Source organism: Primulina huaijiensis, chromosome 6 (genome assembly GCF_012295235.1).
Source record: "Primulina huaijiensis isolate GDHJ02 chromosome 6, ASM1229523v2, whole genome shotgun sequence".
NCBI classification, from domain to species: domain Eukaryota; kingdom Viridiplantae; phylum Streptophyta; class Magnoliopsida; order Lamiales; family Gesneriaceae; genus Primulina; species Primulina huaijiensis.
In genome coordinates, this window is record NC_133311.1 from 1,527,190 (window position 1) to 1,553,480 (window position 26,291).

Below are 26,291 nucleotides of genomic sequence, written 5' to 3' on the forward strand. Positions count from 1 at the left end.
TAGCTGTCTGCTGGAATCTCGCGCTGCTGAACTCTTCTGCTGCTGGATTCTATCTGCTGGAACAATATCAGCTTCTGAAATATTAGTCGCTGCTGGAATTGTTAGCTTCTGCTGAAATTTTTGCATTGCTGCTGAATATTGCTAGCTGCTGCAAAATGCTAGCTACTGCTGCTGGAAATTCGGGTTCTCACATATGTGCATTTTGGAAAGGTGTTTCCTCAGTTGTACATTTCATGTCACTATTATTACTGAAAGATACAACACATCATTCTCGAATTCATATGCAACTCTCGATATACTAATGGTTGTATATTCGATTATGATATATGAGTTGAAGCGACCATAGTGTACATTAACCATAACATAAGGTTGTTGCAGGCACTTTCAGTGATACCTAGAGGATCAAGTGGTGATGCTACAAGACAATCTTACTATGATCTGATTGGTGCAATCAAAAATGAGTTCTAACATTCTTGATCAAGGTGTTGATGAAAAAAATGTAGATACTTAGGGTAATTAGTCCGAATCAGAATAAATATTATTTTGAATCACATAGAGATGTGAACCCTCAGCTAGTTGTATCCTTGAACCATTGAGGGTCACACAAGTATTGGATTGTATGTTCTTGTTGAGATTGGCTAAGTTCAATGAGTTGAATTTGGTTACTGTAGTTTGATAGAGATCAAATAGAATGCTTATAAAGGATTTTACAAATTGATTCCAAAGGATGAAAGAAATAAAAGTTAGCTTGACTGCTAATTGAGTAAGGAGAGTGGAAGTGCATGTTTTAATGAAGGAGTTTACAAAACTTGTAGCTACCAAAAATTGGATTAATGAAAATTTTAATCTTTGAAATTTTCAATTTTCATTATATGAACAAGATTTGTATGCTTGATACATTGAAGATGTCATATCGTCAATCAGTACTATAATGAGTTTGCAATTATTTTTTTGATGAATTTAGAATTTACTAATTAAATAATATTATTAGTAGTAGTGACTACTAATATGTATAAAATTCTCCTAAAATATTCTAAAGAAGTCTAGAATTAATTAACTAATAAGTTAATAAAGGAAGATTAGGAATTTTAATAACATAAGGTGTGTGTATTTTAATAAATATGTTATCAAATGTTGGTAACAACATAGATAACACAATACACAACACAAGAAGAACTCTCCTATCGTCACAACAAGGTTTCGGTCATCACATTTATTAGTGTAGAAATTTTCGGCCGAAACCTTTCCACCGTTGCTGCCCCGTTACCGCCGCACCGCCTTCGGATTTCTAAAATTCGGGTGTCTCAGTCTCAACGCACAAATTATTTGAAATTTCTAGTGTGATTCAAATAAGGAACAAAGTTTCTGATCGTTGACTTAATTAGACAATCAAATAAGGGAGATCCGTTCGAAAAGATATATAAAAATGGCCAACTCATCTAATCCCTGACTGGTTTGGTGTCCATCGTTAAATACGCAAATGTAAAAGATTCTAAACATCATGTGGATGTTTAATTCATATGATTCTCAAGGAGTGTTTCGAACGTTAAAACAAATTTTTTTAAAACATCTATCGTGCCTTGGGTGCGAGAAAACAATACTCCAACAATTTAAAATAAAATAAATCAAAAATGTATTACAAAATAAAGAAATGACCCATTTATATTGGCTCGTTCCAAAATATCAAAATAATAAGGTTTGAATTCCGAGCTGTAGCTCGATCTGAAACTTGAATATTTATGAAGCTGATCTAACTCGAATTCAACATGAATTAGAGTTCGAATTCAACCTTCTTTCAAAATATTTTAGAATGTTTGCGAAATATTCTAATAATTACTCGAAAATAAATGCTTTAAATTTATTTTAGAATATAATTATATTATATTAATAAAATATTAAAATTGACGATATTGAACAAAATATTTGAGCTCGAATTCGGTTAAAAAATAATCTCGAATGTGTTTAAGTTTAGCTCAAATAGTTTTGAATAAAAATTGAAAATTTTTCGAGTTTACTCAACTTATATGCACCTCTATACGAGACTGTTAACCAATTTGTTAATAGCGAAAATATGAACACCACAGGTAAAGAAATGTGAACGATAGCAGTCTTGTGTACACAAAGACAAAGCATGAAACAAAGAAGTATGCTATTGGAAGTATAGATATCATGTATATAAAAACAAGAAAAAGTAAACCAAACTGATGCCTGTAACAAGTACAGTTTCCTTAAAACAGATTCGTCTCTTCCGTTACGTGCTTCGAGGATTAAAATGAACGATTGTTTCTCAGGATACAACGGACAGATATGTAACGAAGGTAGCACAAATCACTACGTTGATGAACTGAATTCGTACCTGAACTTTATCAGCAGATTACGCAGAACCACAAGCAGCATGCGCAGAGCGAGAGCAGAAGAAAGAAAGTAGGAACAAGGGATGAGTTGATTTGTCCGATATGTTTGAGAGCTTGGGTCATCCTATATTATATAGGCTGATTACATCCATGCGAAATGTCAATGGTTGCTATCGATAGGCAGCCATATGAAATACCAACAGTCAGCCATATAGAGCACCAACAGTCAGGCAGGTGGAATGTCTCACAGGACATGTGAAAAGTCACTCTTCAAGGAAAAATAAAATAAATAGGAAATGGTGGCATAGCCTAGTCGATTTTTGCCTTGATCAGTCCGACATTTGACGTATCTAGGTCGCACTCGTACACACTTTCACACAAGTCAAGTCTTTTTCAGTGCAAATTGGGCCCTTAATTTGCACATTTCATGCGCAGATGTATGTGCGAGATAGCCTATTAACCAATCATTCTTACACTTTCATAAAATGTAACTCAATATAAGCTCACTTATACAACTTTTATTTTCCTATGTGGAACAAACTCATCATTCCCCAATTTTCATTCACACAAATGGAAAGCTAATTAAAAAAAAAACCCCATTATATATATATATATACACACACACACAAATATTATCTGATCTCATAAAAGAGGTTGCATTTTTTGAGGCTCCATGACCTAAAATGTTAATGATTGAATTATGGGTTGTGAATCAATTCATAATTTAACCATAATTGGTACAAAAAAAAATTAAGAAGAATTTTGAGGGGAACGGGGCTGCATGCAGTCTCAGATGGCAATGGGGCGGGACGTGGCGGGACGGAGGTGGGTTTGCCATCCCCATTCTCGTCTTCAAATTCTATCCCCACCCCCATACCCGTCTCGATCTCCGCTTTCCACGAACTCGAAACTTCGATGATCAATTTCTCATCCTCGCCCCATCACCATTTCAAAAATATTAATATGGTAAGACGATGACGAATTTTGATATTTTTTTCAAATCAAAACTTATTATTATCTATTATTAGTAGTGATAATATTGTTATTATTAATATTTTTAAAAATAATATTATTTTTATATTATTAATACTTATAATAATATTATTTTATTATTGATATTATTTTCAAGACGGATTCGGAATGGGGATAGTAATCTCTACCCGCCCCTAACTACTTTGGGGATTTTAAGAAATCCTCGAACCCGAACCCGAAAAATCAAGGATCCCCATCCTCGTTTCAGGATTTCTCCGCGTGACCCCAAACCCGTGAGAAAAGTTGTCATCCCTAATCTCGGACCTTTGTACAAAATAGACAATTATATTTAAAAGAATCGATTTTTTAAAATAGTCAATTAAATTTTAAAATAATACATTTATTTTTAAAATAAAATGAAATAAAGTAAATATTAGAGTCAGTCTGACCCAACCCACGATTAGGTTAAAAAAACTTCAACCCACGCAACATGTTAAAAATTGAAAAACAATCGGTTCTTAAAATATACGATAATTTTGTTTTTAAAACCTAATCTTAATATTTTGAAATTAGATTTTTATTATATAGTCAATTTTCTTTGTTTTATTATTATTAAAATATTTTATAAGGTTTCTTAATTTTTAAAAAATAATGATTCTAATTTAAAAAAATTACGTAATATTGTTCTAAAGTGATGAATATACTTTATAATATAATATTGAATTATCTCAAATATAAGATCATAAACTACCTTTGTGAATCATGATATTGTTAAAAAAATAATATGAAGAAAATGATATATCAACTTTCAGGGTTTTCAAATCTTGAACACAACGCTATCCAGATCGTATGTATTTTAGAAATACGTATGTTAAAGATTTGAAAACACAAAGAGTTGATAGATTATTTTTTTCAGAGAGAGTTTTCAAAAATTTCGGAATTTAATACAGGTAATGTGATTTATCTCTGAAAAAAAATCATCCAATCATTGATATGTGATACAACATATTGATTTCAAAAAATTACATTTTACTTGAAAAAAAATTCCATAGTTATATATTGACACCCAATAAGATGAGTTTAGCTCACTCTCGATAGCCTGAATGAGGGAAAAGCCCATGGGTCGGATTCCATGTCAACGTCATCCTAGACCTGTAAACAAGTCCAGGGATCATGGTTGTACCAAGGGTTCATCCCGAGCTCATCTCAGATTCGAGCAGTCGACCTCCGCGATAATAGTTATGAGGCTAGATCCGAGGGTTGGGCCGACCTCTAGACCGAGCTAACTTTTAAGGCTTATCCGACCAAATGGAACCCTTTATGTAGAGCTCTCGGAGAACTAATGTTATCTCACTGTGCGTCGGCAACATCAAATGAGCCTAGACTATAAATCCTTGTCTAAGGAAAGAATTTCATAAAGGTTTGATCCATTCTTATCTAAGTTTCTGGAAATCTAAAGTTTCACGTACACGAGGAAAGAATAATAGGACATTCTAGTCAGGAGAGAACTCTACTCACATCGTTGATCTTCTCTTGTAAATATCAAGTTCATTGATATTATTTATATTGGAAAAACATTCTGACCCTTTCTAAGTTCTTGTTTTGTGTTTTTGTGTTTTCAGTAGAGATGCAATCGAATCGAGTCGGGTCGAACTCTTGAATGTTTGAGTTTGAATCGTTTATTATCGAGCCGAGCTCAAGTTTTATTTAACGAATATATTCATGGCTCATGAGCTTATTCAAACTTTTATCGAGCCTAAACGAGTTTAATAAATGTAAATTATAAATTTAAATCTTCATTAAATTCATTAAAAAAAACAAATTATATATTTAGAGAAAATATAACATTTTTATTAAAAATTTATAAATTTATTCCAATAAATAGATTTAATATATTTTTCTATATATTTCATTAATTAGTTTGCAAATCAATAAAACAAATATCAAAATTATTATTTTGTCATCTAAGAGATACTTATGAACTTATCAACGAACATGTTCACGAGCTAACGAATCAAATATTGTAAATTGGTTCGTTTATTTTAACGAATCTCATTAAACTAGCTTTTATCGAATCGAACTTTGAATAACTCAAAAACAATTTGATTCATTTACATAGGGATGTCAATGGGTCCGGGTTTTACCCAGACCCACAATGAACCCACTCCATCTGGGGCGGATTTGGGCATATTAAATGGGTCATGGGACGGGTCTCGGGTCTAATTTTTCAGACCCATCTGGGTATGGGACGGGCCATGGGTCCTATAATACCCGCCCCATACCCTCCCCATCTATGTGGATATAAATTGATATACTCGCGAAGATGGTTGTGGGGTGAGGTGGAGGTAAATAAATTACAGTTTTATTTTGTTATTGTACTTTCATTTTAATTTTGTTACTATACTTTCTCTCTTTAAATTACATTTTTTTACGGTTTTAAATTACAATTTTATTTTTTCAATGTATTTTCTCTATTTAATTTTTTAGGTAATTCTTCAAGTAATTTACCAACTTGTCCTGTCATTCTTGATGAAGAGGAAGATGATCATGAAGAATATGTCTAAAATATTGCTTACTCGCTGATTTTACATTGATCTGTTTAAGTTCTGATGAGTTATTTTTGGGGATGACAAGACTTTTTTTGGAGAGCTAATAATTTTTTTTTAATGTAATTCATTACGTCGTGAAAATAATTTGTTTGTTATTATTAAGTGTGGTCGAAGACTTGAATTAGTTTTCTATTGTGTTTTATTTAGAGACTTGTTTTTTCATAATTCAGTAATGTGATAAGAAGATTACAGTTTTCATTTAAAAAAAATTCGGGTCCACGGGGTCTCGCGGGTCTACCCGACCCCATTTCGTATTTGGGGTGGAGTGGGTCCGAAGAATATTTAACCGAGGTGGAGCGGGTAATGGGTCAAAGTTTTCTTCATGAGACGGGTCTTGGGTTTAACCATACCCGCCCCATACCCGTCCCATTGACATCTCTACATTTACATTAGTGACTTTCAAATTCCGAGCTGTCCTCCCTAAACAGTTTAGAATCTGATCTCTCGGCAGGTATATCTACTTTTAGCAATTTAATATATGATATTATATACTTTTTTTCTTGTGTAAATTGAATTTTGCTGTAGTCATCAAGAAAAAAGAAATATCTTCAGAATTTCTCTCCTTGGGTTCTGCAATTTAGCTCAAGGTTATTTGATCTGGGATTTTGCGGGCACAAGGTAACCTCGTTGAGTTGGTGTTACGTGGCTCCTCTAGCTTTTCGGACTCGCAGTTGAGATGTTTGATTGAATGACTATACTAATTTTATTCTGTCTTTGGTCTCATTTCTCGGATTCTCTCGCAGAATCTTCTGGGTTTTGGTTGTTGCGCTTGAATCCATGGCGTTGGATACCCTTACTGCTGCACTGAGGCTCAATGCTTGTGGATACTTCGGAACTGGTCTTCGTAGCTCAAATATCCTTCCTATGCAATCTGCGAGTGAGTGGTGCTAGTAATCTTTGTGCATTGAAATGGGATTTTTCGTCTTAATTCATGAGGATTCACTTCTCTTTCACTAGTTTTCACCGACACTCGCTTTATTTAGATTTGATTGTGAAGCCATTGGTTGTTGAAGCTAAAGCCAATACTCGGACTGAGAGTGACAAGATTCTGAATAGAAGACGAAGAAAAAAGGTCAACTTTTTTGTCTTTCAATCTTACATGTGACATGAGAATAAGGCATCCTCTTCTCATGTTCCACATCAGTTGAACATCAGTGAAGTGTCGCACAATTTATTTTAGATTGTAAAATTCACATTTATTAGAAAATTATGCATTGAAATTTTAAGAATCAGAAGAATAACCTGCTTGTCCGCACTTGGCCACCTTGTAATTCTCAATTTTGTTGCAAGAATAGTTATTGTACATTAACATTGCAAAAATTAGATTTGAAAAAAGAAGTGTTTTAAGGGCAAGATTCACTTTTTATTAAACAATTAGATTTCGTGCAAATTAATTCGATTTTGTAGATGATGCGGAGGGCCCATGGTTTTGCTCATAGCCTTACTTGAATTATGAAAGATTGTTGATTGCTCAGTGAGATATTAACATTATGATCATTTTACCAGTTTAATGGGACAACCTTAAAACCAAGGCTTTCTGTATTCTGTTCAAATAAGCAGCTGTATGCTATGTTGGTGGATGACCAGAACAAGAAGTGCTTGTTTTACGGAAGTACTCTGCAGAAATCGATTCGGAGCAATACTGCTTGCACTACTATCGTATGTATTCCTTTCCATTTTTAAGAAATATTTCTCCCTCGGCAGAGTAGAAAATATGAGACATGTAAAGTGTCGAATCAGTTTTTTGTAGTACTAAGTATTCTGCTTTACCAGATTTTATAACATCGTTTTTCAACTTTGTTTTACCGTAAAAATTATTATTCTTAGGAGGCTGCTGAGCGTGTTGGAGAAGAGCTTATTAAAGCTTGTGTAGATCTCAACATAAATGAAATTTCTATTTATGATCGCAATGGATTGGCTCGAGGAGAACGAATGCAAGCTTTTGAAATTGCCATTGCTCGCCATGGATTCTTGCCTCGGTAGATAGTTGTTAGATATGAATGCAAACTCGCTGATGCTTGAAACAACTACAGATGTACCCCTTTGAATGAAGTTTAATGTTCATCTTAAATCTTGTAATACCCTCTGTTAATTGTACTAAATACAAAAACACGATTGTATTGTGTAGCTTTTTGGAAGCACGTTTCTTAGCTCATCTCTTGTAGTGTATATAAACATTTGTACAGCGGTTATTCTCGATTAACTGGAATATAATTCTTCTTCAGCTCATTGAGCTTTAGCTTAGGTTCTTCAGTTCTTGACATGGTATCAGAGCCATAGGAATCATCCTAGGGCATCTTTTTTTAGATCTGGTGCTCAGTTGCGTATCTTCCCCAGCAAATTTGACGCAATTTTCTTCCTGATTTCTTCGAGAGAGCTGATGGCTAACAATTGCAACTTCAATGATCCGTTGTATATTCACCCATCGGATACACCGGGAATGAATTTGGTCAGTGATCCGCTGATTGGTGTGGAAAACTAAGGTATTTGGAGCAGAGCTATGCTGATCGCACTACGGGCGAAGAACAAAATTGCGTTGATTGATGGCAGTTGTCTAAGACCCCCAGTAGGTAGCCAAAATCTTCTTCAATGGGAACGATGCAATGCTCTTGTATTGTCATGGATAAAGAATACAGTCTCAAAGGAGATTTTCGGAGGAATCATCTACGCATCAGATGCTTCATCAGTATGGACTAATCTGAAGGAGCAGTTTGACAAGATCAACGGATCGCGAATCTTCTCATTACATAGAGAAATTGGTCGCCTAACCCAAGGTAATAGTACTATCCCAACATATTACTGTAAGCTCAAGCAACTTTGGGATGAATACTCTGCTCTTGTGATCTTGCCTTCATGTGAGTGTGATGCTGCTAGAAGATATTTAGAGCACGACCAGCAGCAGAGGCTTCTTCAGTTCCTAATGGGGCTGAATGACAGCTACATGAATGTAAGGAGCCAAATTTTACTGATGAATCCATTACCTACCGTGGGGCAAGCTTTTTCCCTGCTGTCTCAGGAAGAATCTCATAGGGCATTATCATCAGTTGAGGCTCCTATAGCAGCTTTCTACACTAACAAGACAAAGGCAGGAAGTTCAGCGAAGGATCGAGTGAATTTATTCTGTGATCATTGTAGTTGAAATGGACATACCAAGGAGAACTGCTATAAGCTTGTTGGTTACCCTCCATGGCATAAGTTGTACAGAGCTCCGAATAAGGGACTGAACAAGAAAGTGTACAGAGACAACGGGAAGCAAGGAAGAATTTCAGGAGATGCTAACTTTGTAGAAGAAAGCATTGCTGCTCAATCAAAAATATCAGCTGGAGCTCCACATATCTTCACCCCAGATCAGTATGCTGAAATTCTAAAGCTACTAGGAAATCATAACATACAGAATGAATGTGCACCAGTAGTGAATACGGCAGGTAATACTTCACACAATTTCGGTTCGGAATGGATTATTGATACAGGAGCTAATGAGCATATGGTTGGTGATGCCTCTTTGTTGCAAGCTTCTAAATCCGTGGTAGATTCCACTAGTTCAGTGAGATTGCCAAATGGTAGTAAAGCAACTGTTCATAAGACTAGCTCAGTTCAGTTAACAAATACCATTAAACTCGAACGTGTCTTATATATACCCCACTTTCAATTCAACCTCCTGTCCGTGTCCAAATTTACCAAAGATCATGGCTGTTTTGTCACTTTTTATCCACTTTTTTGTGTGTTTCAGGACCTGAGGACTGGGAAAGTAATGGGGATTGGTAAGGAAAGGCATGGCCTCTATCACTTCACCTCAAATACAGTTCCAAAATCATCTCCCAAGGATAGTTTCAACTTTCATTCTTTTGTACCTAGAATGGATAGTCTATATTCTTGTTCTGCTACTGATCTTTGTAAGAACATTAGTATTGATACTTGGCACAGAAGGTTAGGATATATGTCAATATCCAGAATGCATTTGTTACCCTTTATACAAAAAAATGATTCATTGTCGCATTGTTCTGTATGTCCTGTTTCCAAGCAATGCCGTTTAGCTTTTCCACAAGCTAGTTTGTCCAGATCTTCTTCTGCTTTCCAATTGATTCATATGGACATTTGGGGTCCATTTCATACTCCCACTCACACTGGTGAAAGGTATTTCCTTACCATTGTTGATGACTTTACAAGGGGGACTTGGGTATATCTCATGCAATCTAAGATGGATGTGCTTAGACTAATTAGATTGTTCTTTGCTTTGGTAGACAAACAATCCTCTAAAAATATTCAGGCTGTCAGGACAGATAATGCCACTGATTTCTTTAAATCTGAGTGTACCAATTTTTTTCATCATTGGGCGTGATTCACCATAGTTCTTGCTCATATACTCCACAACAAAATGGCATAGTGGAGCGAAAACACAGACACATCCTTAATGTTGCAAGAGCACTCAGATTTCAATCATCTATACCACTCAAATATTGGGGAGATTGTGTGTTAACAGCTGTGCACTTAATCAATCGAGCCCCCACACCATTACTGAAAAATAAATCTCCTTTTGAACTATTATTTCACAAGACCCCTTCCTTCACTGCCCTAAGAGTGTTTGGGTGTTTATGTTATGCATCTATCCTACCTCTCAGCCACAAATTCTCACCTCGAGCTGTACCTTGTGTCTTTATTGGCTACTTTATTGTCCAGAAAGGGTATAAGCTCCTTAATCTTCAGTAAAGAAAGATACTGATCTCTAGGGATGTGATTTTTCATGAACACATCTTTCCATTTGCTGTTTCTAGCCAATCCCCTCCTATTTTTCCTCCATCCTCTGCTACAGGGGATCCCGTACTTGTCCCTGACGAACCACCAATGCTTATTCCTGACGAACCATCTCCTCCTAGTTCTACACTTGTAGCACCTGCAGCCATTCCACTGCGCAGGTCCACTAGAACTATAGCTCTTCCTATTTGGACACATGATTACTCTTGTTCATTCATCCATAATCACAGTCCTAATGCTTGTTTATATCCCATGGCTAACCACCTTACATATAGTCATTTCTCCAAGCCACATCAGTTTTTTTTAGCAGCTTTGTCCTCGGTTAAAGAACCTCAATTCTATCATGAGGCAATCACTGATCCTAGATGGTGTGCTGCTATGGATGAAGAACTTGCTGCTCTAGAGAAAAATCACACGTGGGAAGTGGTTAATCTACCACCACACGTGAAGCCCATTGGGTGCCAATGGGTATACAAAATCAAGCTCGAGTCTGATGGAAGTGTGGAGAGGTTTAAAGCACGGTTGGTGGCCAAGGGCTACACACAACAGCCGGGCATCGACTTTCATGACACCTTTTCTCCCACAGCAAAAATTGTGACCATTCGTTGTCTTCTCCAAGTGGCAGTGATTCAGAATTGGCCTCTTTTCCCAATGGATGTGACCAATGCTTTTCTCCAAGGGAGTTTTGATGAGGATATTTACATGAATCTTCCCCAGGGATACAACGTACAAGGAGAAAACAAGGTCTGCAAATTACAAAAATCTTTATACGTAAAGCAAGCCTCTCGGCAGTGGAATCTTAAGTTCTCAAATATCATGATTGAGTTTTGTTACTGTCAATCTCAACATGATCATTCATTGTTCTTTAAACATGCTGATGCTTCAATTACTTTGCTCGTCGTCTATGTTGATGACATTGTCATCACAAGGAGTAGTTTGACAGCAATCACAGAGCTCAAAGAGTTTCTTCATTCCAAGTTGCAACTTAAGGATCTTGGGATTCTCAAATATTTCTTAGGCATTGAAGTTGCTCGTTCCAAACACGGTATTTACCTTAATCAACGGAAGTATGCTTTGGAACTCATTGCTGACACGGGCATGACAGGGGCCAAGCCATTTGATACACCTTTGGAACAAAACCGAAGGCTCATCAGCCACGAGCTGGATTCTAGTCTGCAACACGATCACAAAAGTACCCATGATGATGTTTTACTGCTTGATCCACATAAATATCAGCGTTTGGTTGGCAGGTTGATCTACCTGGCCATAACTCGACCTGACATTTGTTATGCGGTCCAATCTCTAAGCCAATTCATGCATGCTCCGAAGAAGTCGCTCCTCGATGCTGCCGTTCGAGTTGTTAGATACCTTAAAAAAAATCCAGGTCAAGGTATCTTGTTACGACCCTGTACCTCCTTCTTGCGTACTGCATATTGTGATTCCGATTGGGCTGCTTGCTGTTGGTCCCACTTGCGGAATTTGAGATAATAAATCCGAAAATAAAGAATAAACTGGACACCGAGATTTACGTGGAAAACCCCTAAAAATTATTAGGGTAAAAACCACGGGCAAGATGAAAAGAATTTCCACTATAATATTTTGTGGTGTACAACTCACTCACTGTGTTTCCAAAGAGAACACACACTCTCTTAATACAGGAGAACAAACACCTCACAAATATTATAGAATATTATAAGATGAGAGAAAACTCGAAGAAGAGATAATTTCAGAATGAAGGGAGGACCTCTATTTATAGAGCCCCTTGACCGTGTGAAAACGCGTATAAAAACGCGTTTTCTCTTCTGAAATATTAGTCAATTCTGCCAACCGTTCCGTCTTCAAATTTTGCAGCCAGCCCATTTATTGATTCTTTGACTTTTCTACCTACATTTCTCCCACTTGGAGATTTGATTGAGAATCAAACACATCTCCACACATCCTTTCAATCTTGCCATTACATGCTGCTTACGTTTCCGCTAGGCCACTTGAGGATCTACACCACTCAAACTTATCAGTGTTTACTGGCTTGGTCAGAAAATCAGCTATGTTATCCTTTGTATGGATCTTCTGCATATCCACGCTTCCTTCTTCTACTACTTCCCGCACAAAGTGAAATTGTACTCCAATGTGTTTCGTCCAGGAATGAAAGGCTGGATTCCTTGCGATGTGCAAGGCACTCTGACTGTCACAAAACAAATGAACATTCTCTTGTTTGTGTCCAATCTCCTCCAATAACCTTTTAATCCATATTGCCTCCTTGCAACCTTGAGTAGCTGTCATGTATTCTGCCTCTGTTGTAGCTAGCGCTACAACTGTCTGCAGTTTTGAAACCCAGCTTACTGCTCCTCCTGCAAGTGTAAACACATAACCAGTAGTAGATTTTCTCTTAGCAGGATCACCTGCATAATCTGAATCGACATAGCCCCTGAGTGTAAAATCCGATCCTCCATAACATAATGCAGCATTCGAGGTACCCTTAATGTATCTAAGGATCCTCTTAACAGTGCTCCAATGCTCTCTTCCAGGATTCGTCATATACCGACTAACTACTCCCACTGCTTGAGCAATGTCCGGTCTTGTAGAGATCATGGCGAACATCAAACTTCCCACTGCTGATGCATATGGTACTCGAGACATCTCAATCCTCTCTGCTTCACTGCTAGGACACATCTCGGAGGATAACTTGAAGTTAACAGGAAGAGGGGTCGATATTGGCTTACTATCTTGCATGTTGAAGCGTTGCAAGACTTTTTTCAAATAATTTTTCTGGGAAAGCCAAATCTTTCTGTTACTTCTGTCTCGGTGAACTTGCATCCCTAGAATCTTGTTTGCTGGTCCCAAGTCCTTCATATCAAATTCCCTAGCCAACTGTGCCTTCAATTCTTGGACCTGATCTTTGTTGGGGCCTGCTACCAACATGTCGTCCACATACAACAGCAAAATGATATAATCATCACCAGACCTCTTGAAATACGTACAAGGGTCTGCACTCAGTCTGTTGTAGCCAAGGCTCATGATATAGGAATCAAATCTCTTGTACCAACACCTCGGCGCCTGTTTGAGACCGTACAGAGATTTGTTCAACCTGCAAACCAAGATCTCTTTGCTTTTTTTCGCAAAACCTTCTGGCTAGAGCATATAGATTTCTTCTTCAAGATCTCCATGAAGAAATGCCGTTTTCACATCTAGCTGTTCTAGATGTAGGTCAAACACAGCACACAATGCCAACACTATTCTGACTGTTGTAAGCCGAACCACATGAGAAAATATCTCATAGAAGTCAATGCCTTCTTTCTGAGCATACCCTTTTACCACCAATCTAGCACGATACCGCTCCACTTGGTTATTACCATCACGCTTGATCTTATAGACCCATCTGTTTCCAATGGCTTTCCTTCCTCGTGGTAGTGTAACAAGATCCCAAGTTTTATTTCTGTCTAATGCCTCCAACTCTTCTTGCATTGCTATCATCCACAAAGATACATCCGAGCTTTGAGTAGCCTCGTGGAAACTCGATGGCTCACCATCCTCTGATAATAGACAATATGCAATATTGCTTTCAGTGACATAATCTGAAAGCCAACCTGGTGGTCTTCTGTCTCGAGTTGACTGCCTCACATTGGAAACTTCAGACTCAACATGTTCTTGTTTTTCGTGCTCTGGTACTGTTTCACAAGAAACTTGACCTTCGTCTGTCTTATTTTCCACCTGAAAAATAGTAGTTTCTGAATTCGGTGTGCCTTTGTCTCCCTTTACTTTATCTTCCTCGAAGATAACATCCCTGCGGATGACAAGCTTGTGAACAGTAGGATCCCACAAGCGAAACCCCTTTACTCCCACAAGCGAAACCCCTTTACTCCATCAGCATATCCTAAGAAGATACATTTTCTGGATTTTGAATCCAACTTCGATCTTTCTTGCTCATTGTACAGAACGTACACAGGACTTCCAAATGTATGTAAATGAGAATAATCTGTCGGCTTCCCGGTCCACATCTCCATCGGAGTCTTCAGATCAATCGCCACTGAAGGAGAACGATTGATAATATAACAAGCGGTTTTGACTGCTTCTGCCCAAAATAACTTTTCTAGACCTGCAGTCCTCAACATAGCTCTTGTTCTGTCCAACAAGGTTCTGTTCATCCGCTCCGCCACTCCATTCTGTTGAGGTGTGTAAGCCGTCGTAAACTGTCTTTTGATGCCTTCATGTTGACAATATGCATCAAATTCGTCACTGGTATATTCTCCTCCATTGTCAGTCCTCAGACACTTGATTTTCTTTTCTTAATCAAGTTCAACCCGCGCTTTGAAATCTTTGAAGATCTGGAAAGCATTTGATTTCTTCTTGATTGGATACACCAACATCTCCTAGAGAAATCATCAATGAACGAGACAAAATATCTCGCTCCTCCTAGGGATACAACCGGTGCTTGCCATACATCCGAATGAATCAGCTCCAATATGCTTTTGCTCCTGGAAGTAGAAGTGCCAAACTTTAATCTGTGTTATTTACTGGTAACACAATGCTCACAAAAGGGTAGTGACACTTTTGTAAGTCCCGGCAATAGCTTCCGTTCTGAGAGAATTTTCAACCCCCGTTCTGACATATGCCCGAGCTTTCTATGCCATAACACTGTTAATTCTTCTCCTGAACCATTTGATGCAACAACTAGTTCCGCCTCTTTGTGTGTTTCTCCCAAAAGTACATACAGATTTGCAGCAACCTTTTCCGCCTTCATAACCACAAGCTCGCCTTTCACATTTTTCATGATCCCGTTCTCGATCCGAGTTTTGCACCCGATGTCATCTAATTGCTCCAATGACAAAAGATTCTTTGTCAGTCCTTTCACATGTCGTACCTCCTGTATGGTGCGAATGGTGCCATCAAACATTTTAATTTTGATAGTACCGACCCCAGCGATTTTCAAGGCATGATCATTTCCCATGAATACAGATCCTCCTGAGACTGGTTCATAATGATCAAACCATTCTCTCCGAGACGTCATGTGCCACGTCGCTTCTGAATCCATAATCCATGTGCCACAAAATTTGTGTCTGCCTTTTGCAACAGTTGCTGCTTCGCTGAATAATATTTCACCACTGCTTGAAGTACTGGCCACATTTCCTTGAGAACTTTTGTCGATACTCGTACACTCTTTCTTGAAGTGCCCTTTACCGCCACATTTAAAGCAGTAAATATTTTTCTTCTTACTTCTCGATTTTGATCTACCTCGTCTTTGGCTCCCACTGGAGTCACGGTCCATAAATCTTCCTCTTATCATCGGTAAAGCCTCTGTCTGCTTCGATGTTACCAACCTGTCTTCCTTATTCTTGCGCCGGCTTTCTTCTCCGAGAACCGCAGTTAAGACATCGTCGAATCTTAGAAAGCCCATAAGAATATTGTTGGTTATGTTGATGATAAGTTGATCATATGAATCTGGTAGACTTTGAAGTAGAAGCTCTGCACGTTCATTTTCCCCTATTTTATGCCCCATGGAAGTGAGTTGGGCAAATAGAGTATTTAGTGTGTTGATATGGTCGGTCATCGATGAGGATTCCGCCATCCGAAGAGTATAAAGCCTTCTCTTTAGGAAAATCATGTTGTGTAGCGACTTGACCTCGTACATCTTTGTCAGAGTATCCCAGATAACTTTTGCTGTTTTTATCTCAGAGATACTTGACAATACTTCGTCTGCTATAGCCAAGTGTAAATTGGCAACAGCGTTATCATTCATCTCATTCCACTTTCCATCATCCGTAATCTCCACCGGTCTATCTCCAATAGCCGCCAAGCAATTCTCCTTTCTTAAAACTGCTTGTATCTTTATTTTCCACAGCATAAAATTGCTTCCGTTGAACTTTGCTATCTCGTACCTTCCCGCCATTATGTCTACAACAATTTTAGTAGACTGGACAAAATAATCCCGCCTTAAATAAAAAATCTTAAAAAAATCTTTTCTGATGTGGAAGATCAGTCTAGGCTGCAACCACAGAGCATACTCAGAATTTTAAGAAATTTTAAACCAAGGCTCTGATACCACTTGTTGGTCCCACTTGCGGAATTTGAGATAATAAATCCGAAAATAAAGAATAAACTGGACACCGAGATTTACGTGGAAAACCCCTAAAAATTATTAGGGTAAAAACCACGAGCAAGATGAAAAGAATTTCCACTATAATATTTTGTGGTGTACAACTCACTCACTGTGTTTTCAAAGAGAATACACACTCTCTTAATACAGGAGAACAAACACCTCACAAATATTATAGAATATTATAAGATGAGAGAAAACTCGAAGAAGGGATAATTTCAGAATGAAGGGAGGAGCTCTATTTATAGAGCCCCTTGACCGTGTGAAAACGCGTATAAAAACACGTTTTCTCTTCTGAAATATTAGTCAATTCTGCCAACCGTTCCGTCTTCAAATTTTGCAGCCAGCCCATTTATTGATTCTTTGACTTTTTTACCGACACTTGCCCCATGACTCGCCGCTCTGTTACTGGATATTGTGTTAAGCTAGGGGGCTCCCTTCTATCTTGGAAATCTAAGAAACAGAACGTTGTTTCCCGCTCATCTGCCGAAGCAGAATACCGTGCAATGGCAAACACTACTTGTGAAATCATCTGGATTGTTGGTCTTTTGCGTGACATGGGAATTCAGATTCGTGGACCTACAACGTTGTTTTGTGATAATATGGCTGCCATCCACATTGGCGCCAATCCAGTGTATCATGAACGGACCAAACATATCGAAATCGATTGTCATTTGGTTCGTGAGAAAATCAAAGAAGGCCTTATACGCACTCAATACATTCCTACACACCAACAGCTTGGGGACATTTTTACAAAAAGCTTGGGGAAGACTTCACATGCTTACTTACTCGGGCTTCTAGGTGTTTATGATCTGCATCAACCTTGAAGGGGGAGTCATACACAATTCAAGCTTAGTCTAAATGTGTTTCTTTTTCGGTTCAAGCTTTGTGTTCACATCCACACCAAGCTTGAAGGGGGAGTGTTAATTGTACTAAATACAAAAACACGATTGTATTGTGTAGCTTTTTGGAAGCACGTTTCTTAGCTCATCTCTTGTAGTGTATATAAACATTTGTACAACGGTTATTCTCGATTAACTGGAATATAATTCTTCTTCAGCTCATTGAGCTTTAGCTTAGGTTCTTCAGTTCTTGACACCCTCCTCGTCCCTACGTTCTCCTTTACACTGAATCCACATTGTCATCACGTGTCATTTATGTGAATAGAGTATTTTAGCGTAACAAATAACAAAGCATTGGGTAATAGAAGATCTCGCTTGTATAACAGAACGAGAAATTTAGCAGTGATTCCTTTTACTCCTACCTTAAGCTGACCCTCCCGATGTTTCTTTGAAACTGTCTCTGCTATATCCTTTGATACGACATAACCCGGACTAGATGCCCAAGGGGGGTATGACTTCTTTTGTTTGTTCCTTCTTTCAAGACTCTATCTTGCTCAATCACTTACATTTCATCTCATCGTTGTTCCGGATGTTCTTTCAGTTTCGTCTTGGTATTCTTCATCACTTTTAACATCTTGTGTCTCGGTAGCAACTTTTTGACAAATCATTGCGCAAATATTGGGCTTCCAAATTTTTCGTCATTAAGCTAGAACGTTTCTCATCTGATGTATATACTCCTATGCTAAAATTGTGTTCCACTATAACGGTTGAAATGAGGCAAACTATAATATATTTAGTCATTATAGACAAATTTGATATACTATTGTTTTTTGCAACCACCATCACAATATGTCGAAATGTCCTCATTTACATAACTAAAATCAAAAGTAGTAGTAAAATATTTCCCAAGTTCCTAATTAAAACTTGATGATCATCGTGAATGTTTCGTATGTTCTCTTAATATAATTTATACTTTAATAAGTTTAAAATTGATATTAATAGTGGTAATGGATTGTGGTTCATGTGGAACAATTTTTTCACCATATTTTGTGTTATATCCATTATAAATATTATGTAAATGAGTTCTAATATTAAACAAAATCAACAAGGTAGACGAAATCGTTTACGTAGTAGGGTCTAAAGAATTATAATATAATCTAAGCATTTCTTGTAAACCATATAATTTAAGTCTAATATTTAAAACAAAAGCACATAAAAAAATTTCAGGAATTTCTCTAAAATAATTTTTTCCATTTTGCTTTCGTAACATAAAATACATTGAACTAAATTTTCATCACTAGATTTAATATTTTCATTAAAAATACATGCAATGTTGCAACAATATATTAAGACTAAATAAAAGTAAGATAATAAACACCGGATAATTTGTAACTAACATCATGAACACTTTCAAAATTTGTAAATTTTACAAATATTTGTCCATATGTTCCATTGATTCGAAAACAAATAAATATCACGAGTTTGAACATGTTGATGAAAAATATACATAATAAATTTTTATATTCAAAAGAAAATAATAACAAGTTATATGTTGTTGGAACATCTCGTGCAAATAATTTAGGCCTCATTCAATTGATTTTGCAAAATTTGCCCGGTTGTTTTATAACCTAAGAATGTGTCCATATATAATAAATTGCAATCAAAATTGGTTTAATATGTGATTCGAAGTTTTTTTTACATCTTCAACACACAAATTTAAAATATGACATGTGCTCCTAATATGGAAATTTTTACCACTTATTGATGGGGTATATATTTTAATAAACTCACTAATACTAGAAATATTTTCCCTAGAATTATCAATAGAAAATGAAAAAACTTGAGAATTTAAACCATATTATTCTAAAATAACAAATATAAATTGAAATTTTAAAACATATATATGCAAGCAATCTTTTTTTAATGTTCCAAGAACTATTTATCCAATGACAAGTTATACTCATAGGCAAAGTTTGGTACACATGATAGGATAAACATGTGATATATAATAAAAGGATAAGTTAAATATAAATAAGATGTAGGATATTATATTTAATGTTTGGTATGATTTTAATAAGAGTGATTAAATTTATTTATTAGATTGTAATGACAAAATTAACCTTATCATAATAAATTTTATAATTTCAAAGTTGTTGTTTGAGTTCATATTTGTTATCTGTTCATGCGTCGACAGTGCTTGTATGATTTATTTATTTTTACCTAATTTTATATATTATATAAATATAATAATTGAGCCCTTGATTTTGTTAGTCAAGTCAAATATCAATTTTTAAAGTTAATCGAATGATACTAATAATTTTATTGAGATTTATAAAAATCATTTATATAATTATCTCGAGTTCATTTATATAATTATCATATTATATAGTATATAAAAATAAATAAAAATATTTATTTGATTTTAATTTTATATTAAGGTCGAAAGGCAGGGGCTTTTTACAAGAGGAAACTTTAAATATTTGTAAAATTCATTTATGTAATTATCTCGAGTTCAAAACACTATTATTTTGATAATATATAAAAATAAATAAAAATATTTGATAGAGTTTAGGATTTTTATATATTGAGGGCAATTAAGTCATTTGTGGTGTTTTTTTATCATTAAATTAAAATTATCACATCTCATCAAAGGGATATTTTATCCTTGTATAAAATTATTTATCACGGGCATATGATATTATCATCGGCTTTCTAAAAAGATACCAAACGTGGGATAAGGATTATTATTTATCAATATCTCTCTTATCCAGTGTACCAAATTATATCATATATGAATAATTTTGTCAATGATTAATCCAAATATTCGAATACTAAGAACTTTATTATTTAAACTAGAAAAAATTTAATTAATTCTCTTTTTTGTTCAACAACTGATTTTTTAAGTCTGTGTTTGAGTATATTTCGTGGAATACGTCTAATAAAAGGATTTGCACTTGTTGAAAGCCAATTTTCAGAAAATAATTTATCACTAAAATTAAAGAAAGTTGTTCAATCACACAATATTTAGTCGTTTCTTCTCCAAATTTAGATTCGAAAAATTTAAAAAGTTGAGAATCATTACCCATTTGAGACGAGAATGCCGGAATCTGAGTTTGAGAACGATCAATACTAATTTCCACAATATGCTTTTTCTCGACATACGGCGTTAAAGTTTTATAATTACATGATTATTGAAATTAGTAAATTTTCAAGCAATTTTTGCATTTGGGTTATAATTCACCGGAGGAAAGCGTCACCTTCTCGAAATATTTGGTGAAGATATTAGATGTGTGGCGAGACACAACTCGAGTTTCAGGCGTCGTCGGATTGCTAATACTTTCTTAACTTTAATGATAATGTGTTTGTTGAGATCTTGTTCTTAATGTTGTTCATCACGAAAAAATCTATATCATAGCCGTCGTCATTGTATAAAAGAAAATCTAGATCCTCGAACTCGGGCATGATGTTCATTCCCTTTCACTTACCACCCCTACGACTTGATCCGAAAAATCAATCGTTGCACAACGACCACGTCATTGTGATGGTTGATTATCAACTATCACAAAATTGCGACCACCCATTTCAAAAGTAATAAAAAAAATTTAATATAAAGGACTTGTCGAGTTGAACATGTTCCACGGTTCCAACAGCTAACAACGCGGCATCATGAACTTAGGTCTTTTTCACCGTTTACCACAAATTTCTTTAACGCTTAATAAAATAACGTAAAAGAAAAAATTTAACAAACTAAGGTGTCGCGCCTCTTGAAGAAGCGTGACTTTCCTTTTTTTTTTTTCACGCTTTCCTTTTTTTTTAAAAAAAAAAAAAGCAAGTCACGCCTCTTCAAGAGGCGTGACTAACTATTTTTTTTTTTAAATGCAAGTCAGATGGCGTGACTTGCCTATTTTTTTTAAAAAAAAAAATTAAGTCACGCCACGCCATCAGAAATGGCGTGATTTGGTTGTGACTTCTTTTATGCAAAAGACGCGGACTCAGCACATGCTAAAAGCTGCGACACATTAACTTTGAAGCGGAGCACATGTTAAAAGCTGCGACACCATAATTTTATTAATTTCGAATTTATTATAATATGATAAATTTTCTTCTATAAATTGAATACTTGATTCTCTTCTTTCATTCACTCTTCTCATATTTTTCATCGGTAAGTTTTTGTACAGGTTTGAATTTATTTTTTCACTTTTTGCATATTTTTCAAAAGACGCGGACTCAGCACGTGTTTTTTTTGTTTTTGCAGGTTCATTTTATTTGGACAAATTATATTAAGGTATGTTTACTTACATAAATTATTATTTTAATTATTAAATTTATAAATGAAATTATTATTTATGTTAGACTAATTTTGTAGTGTTATTTAATTTTTTTTTCAATTTTAATAATTACGTGATTTTTTAGTCATTACTAATTTTTATAAAGAAGTGACTTCTCTTGTTATTTTTTTGATAATTTGCACACTTCCATTAATAATTTGCATTATCGTAAAAACAAATTAGCGTTATTGTTTTTTTTTTATAAAAAAGGGTAGGCGTTACTTCCCTTGAAAAAAATATAATAATTTGTTTTTTTTAAAAAAAGGGCGTGTGACTTCCCTTGAAAAATATTGTTAAAAAAGGAAGTCACGCCTACCAATTAGGCGTGACTTCCCTTATTATTTTTTTTCAAAAAGAGAATTCACGCCTACTTGGTAGGCGTGACTTTCCTTAAATTATTTTTAAATTTGCACACTTCCATTAATAAAAAACGTTAAAAAAAAAATCACACTTCCTTTATTTATTTTCTGTAATTAAAAAAAAGTTAAAAAATTTTAATTTAATTATTTTTAAAAAAATATATTTGTATCGTCGATCGATACAATGTGGTCAAAGGCTGCAAATTTATTTATTGATAATTAGATGGTAGTGAAAAGCTGTAAAGTCATATGCTTTATCTGTTTTGGAAGCACACGCGACTTGATTACTTTTTTAAAAAAAAAATAATTTGTGATGTTATTGAAGAACCATATTAAGGTAAAAAAAAAATGAGTTGCAGTTTTATTAATTATTGAGATATGCTTGTTTGGATTTTTTTAAAATTTTACAAAAAAAACTTTAAAAAAATTTAATTGTAATTCGTGTGTTAGAGTGATATGATTTTTTTTTTATTTTTTAAAGAGATATGCATTTTTAATTATTGATATATGTTTGATTATAATTTTTTTAACTTAAATAACTATTTTTTAAAAAATACGCTATCCGTTAATTATGAACCACGATAATGTTAAATGTTTATTTTGTTGGTTATTGTTAATTTTTATAATATTTTTATAATCATATGTTCGGATAAAACTAATTGTAAATATAATATGTTTTGTATTTATATTTGTGTGAACTTGTTTTTCTTAAAAAACCGTGACTTTTGTATTTTATTTTTTTTGAAAAATAATAATAATAAATAAATTCTTAAATATTTTAATAAAATACATTTTCCAATCGTTATTATTAACTACACTAATGTTATATTCAATTAATTCTTTAAGAAAGATTCGAAAATTTAAATATGTGTGTATTTAAATTTTTATTATTAAAATAACTTCTTATTTTCAAAACTCGTAGATTGTAAAAATATTATTTTTAGTGTAATTATTATTTTTTACTTGTAGTTAATGTTTTATTTATATTTTTTTTATAATTGATATTGTATTTGTTTTGTTTATACAATATTGTGATAGATGATAATAATAATAATAATAATAATAATAATATATTATTCTTATTATTGATTGTAGGATGTCGTTACATACTGGACCTGTTGATCCTACTGTTCTTTATCAGCAACAAACACATATATCAAATTTTATTACGCCTAACAACTAAGATAACACCCTAAGAGTGTGTCGATCAGATAATTTAATTTATGAATTGTGGAAAAGTGGTATACTACACCATCGTGTCCGATCATGTCTAAACGAAATGGGCTTTTACGGCACCCTCTTATGTGGTGATTATGTTTATGATAATCATTTGATAACCGCTCTTGTGGAACGATGGCGTCGAGAAACTCATACTTTCCACCTGCGAGTTGGCGAGGCCACAATCACGCTACAAGATGTTGCGTTAATTTGGGGGCTGAATGTTGATGGTGATCATATCATCGGGACTGATGTATCTTGCAAGTTTACTGTATGGCAGGTTTATTGTTATGATTGGTTAGGTTTTATGCCACTTCAGACAGACTTCAGATCCAATAGTTTAAAGTTGACTACTCTGTACTTACACTGTACACAAACAGTAATTGATGAAAATAGTACAGGCATAGAAGTGGCACAATACTCCCGATGTGTTGCGATGTTGGTTATCGGTGGTTGTATGTTACCTGATTCTGAAGGTTGTGCGGTCAAACTGTTGTACTTGCATTTTCTGCAAGATATACATAAGGTTCGTAGTTATAGTTGGGCAAGTGCTGTACTTGCATATTTAAAACACGAATTGTGTTCCGCCTCTGGGTCAGGAAAACAAGAAATCGCAGGCCCTTTATACATATTGCAGGTATATTTATTACAATTTTTATGTCAATGTATACTCCTTTTTATACACATTTATTAAACTCAATTGTTTTGTAGATTTGGGCATGGTCAAGAATGATTCCTCTATGTCCTGACCGCTTAGGATGCAACCTCATCGCTCGACCTGAAAATGAAAACAACGATGATAATATTCTTCAAATTCCACCATACGGAGCAAGGTAATAAAGACAACATATGATATAAAATTGATAACGTCATCTTTATTTTATAGTATTACGAATTTAATGTGCATACAGATGGAAAAATGTATTCACGTGGGCACTTACACCTACACATTCTGTGCGAATCATTCGTGATGTACTTGAGAAGATGGGAGATTGTCAGGTGTTTACATTTCATTAAATATAAATTTCGTATATGTCATATACTATCGCTTGGGTACATGATTCGTTTTTTCATTACCAGCTTCATCATGAAATCTCATCGAATTGAACCCTTCAGTTATACATGGAATGTATGATTCACGAACCTCAACATCTACATTATGCTCAATGAAATCCTTTTCGATATACAATTCAATACACCGCAGTTCGTTAATAGAATCCAGCATAAACTGTAAATTGTTGGCATCATTGATGTCAAGATGCACTTCTACGCAATGTGACTTATCCATGTAGGAATATTTTATTGACAATTTTAAATTAAATTTTGAACTTTCAATATTTGTCAGACGGTATACTATTTCTTTCAACTCATGCAAATTAATAGATCTTGGTATTCATGTTGCCCTCAATGCAGTGGTACTATATTTTATGGTGTGATGTCCTATAATAACATTACCACCTACGAATAAAAGCACCGGCACTCTGTCCATTCCTATAAAAAAAATTCAATAGGTCACACAAAATAAAAAGTTAATAAATTTTTTAAAATTTCAATTGAATAACAAAATGTGAAATATAACAAAATAATACACTATAAAATTAATTTACATATGCTTTCATTTTTATTAAGATTAATTATAATAATACTGATGATAATGTTAAATTTGTTTTACTAAACTACTACTATCAATAATAATAATATTTTTTATTTAGTAAGTAAGTAATAATAAAAATAATTATGACAATAAATTTCATACTAAATAGAAAAAAATAATAATAGTAAAATCATTTATATGTATATTTTTTTAATAAAGTTTTTAGAAATAATAAATTTTATATTAGTTATGTAAAATAATAATAGGTCCTACTAAATACGAATTAAGTTAATAATAAAATCATACTACTTATTTTTATTTAATAAATTAATAACAAAATTTTTTTATAATAATAGATTTTATATTATTTGTGTAAAATCAATCAACTGTAATACTTTTTTTTATAACATAGCTAAATAAAACAAAAATCATAAGAATTACAATTGTAAGTGTTATTTTTATTCTAAAATAAAAAATCGTATTTCTTATTTATATCTTACAAGTTAATTATAATAAAATAATTTTTTTATAATAATAAATTTTCAAAAATATGCATGTGATATAAAATAATAATTAAATAAATTAATTATACAACTTATTTTATGTTTAATACGTTAATAACAAAAATACAATATTTTTACTAATAAATTTTATATTATTTCTGTAAAATAAAATAACTATAATACTTACTTTTTTATATGCTACCTTTATAAAACAACAACATCAATAATAATTATAAATAAAAGTATTATTATTATTTTCTAAAAAAAGTTGATTATTATTCTAAAATACAAAAAATGTATTTCTTAGTTGTATCTTATAAGTAAATAATATTATAAAAAATAATTTTTATAATAAAAAGTTTTGATACTATGCATGTCAAATAAAATAATAAGAAATGAAATTAATTGTAATATTTATTTACATTTAAGTAATTAAAAACAATATTAACCGTATTTATAATAAAAACATTTATTAAACGTTGAAGAAATTTGTCGTAAACGGTGAAAAAGCCCACCACAAGGTTTCAACTCACTTTTATCAATTTGTTTTTATATTATAAGGTTTGATTTACAAAATTTGTACTTTGAAATTAAAATATCAACAATATTTTTGCATGCAATTCTCCAAAACAAAAATAATAATAATAATAATTGAGCTGTTATAACATT

The 26,291-nt window shown here is 34.1% G+C and overlaps 2 protein-coding genes across 5 annotated transcripts; both read left to right on the forward strand.

Annotated features, from left to right (window-relative positions):
* Nucleotides 1-6,371: 6,371 nt before the first annotated feature.
* LOC140979322 (uncharacterized) lies at nt 6,372-8,044 on the forward strand. Of its 4 annotated transcripts, XM_073444669.1 has the most exons (6): nt 6,372-6,386; nt 6,461-6,605; nt 6,679-6,812; nt 6,919-7,007; nt 7,442-7,594; nt 7,763-7,997. In XM_073444669.1, exons 3-6 carry the CDS (start codon nt 6,713-6,715, stop codon nt 7,916-7,918), a joined length of 498 nt encoding a protein of 165 aa, XP_073300770.1. In that variant the 5' UTR covers nt 6,372-6,386; nt 6,461-6,605; nt 6,679-6,712; the 3' UTR covers nt 7,919-7,997. The 4 variants fall into 4 exon arrangements, with proteins under 4 accessions (XP_073300770.1, XP_073300771.1, XP_073300769.1 ...); XM_073444670.1 differs by lacking the exon at nt 6,372-6,386 and having other exon boundaries at nt 6,425-6,605; nt 7,496-7,594; nt 7,763-8,044; XM_073444668.1 differs by lacking the exon at nt 6,372-6,386 and having other exon boundaries at nt 6,427-6,605.
* A 15,461-nt stretch (nt 8,045-23,505) lies between these two features.
* Nucleotides 23,506-24,558, forward strand: LOC140979708 (serine/threonine-protein phosphatase 7 long form homolog). Its single transcript, XM_073445251.1, has 3 exons — nt 23,506-24,162; nt 24,237-24,358; nt 24,437-24,558. The coding sequence occupies exons 1-3, from the start codon at nt 23,587-23,589 to the stop codon at nt 24,540-24,542; spliced, it is 804 nt and encodes a 267-aa protein (XP_073301352.1). The 5' UTR covers nt 23,506-23,586; the 3' UTR covers nt 24,543-24,558.
* Nucleotides 24,559-26,291: the final 1,733 nt, after the last annotated feature.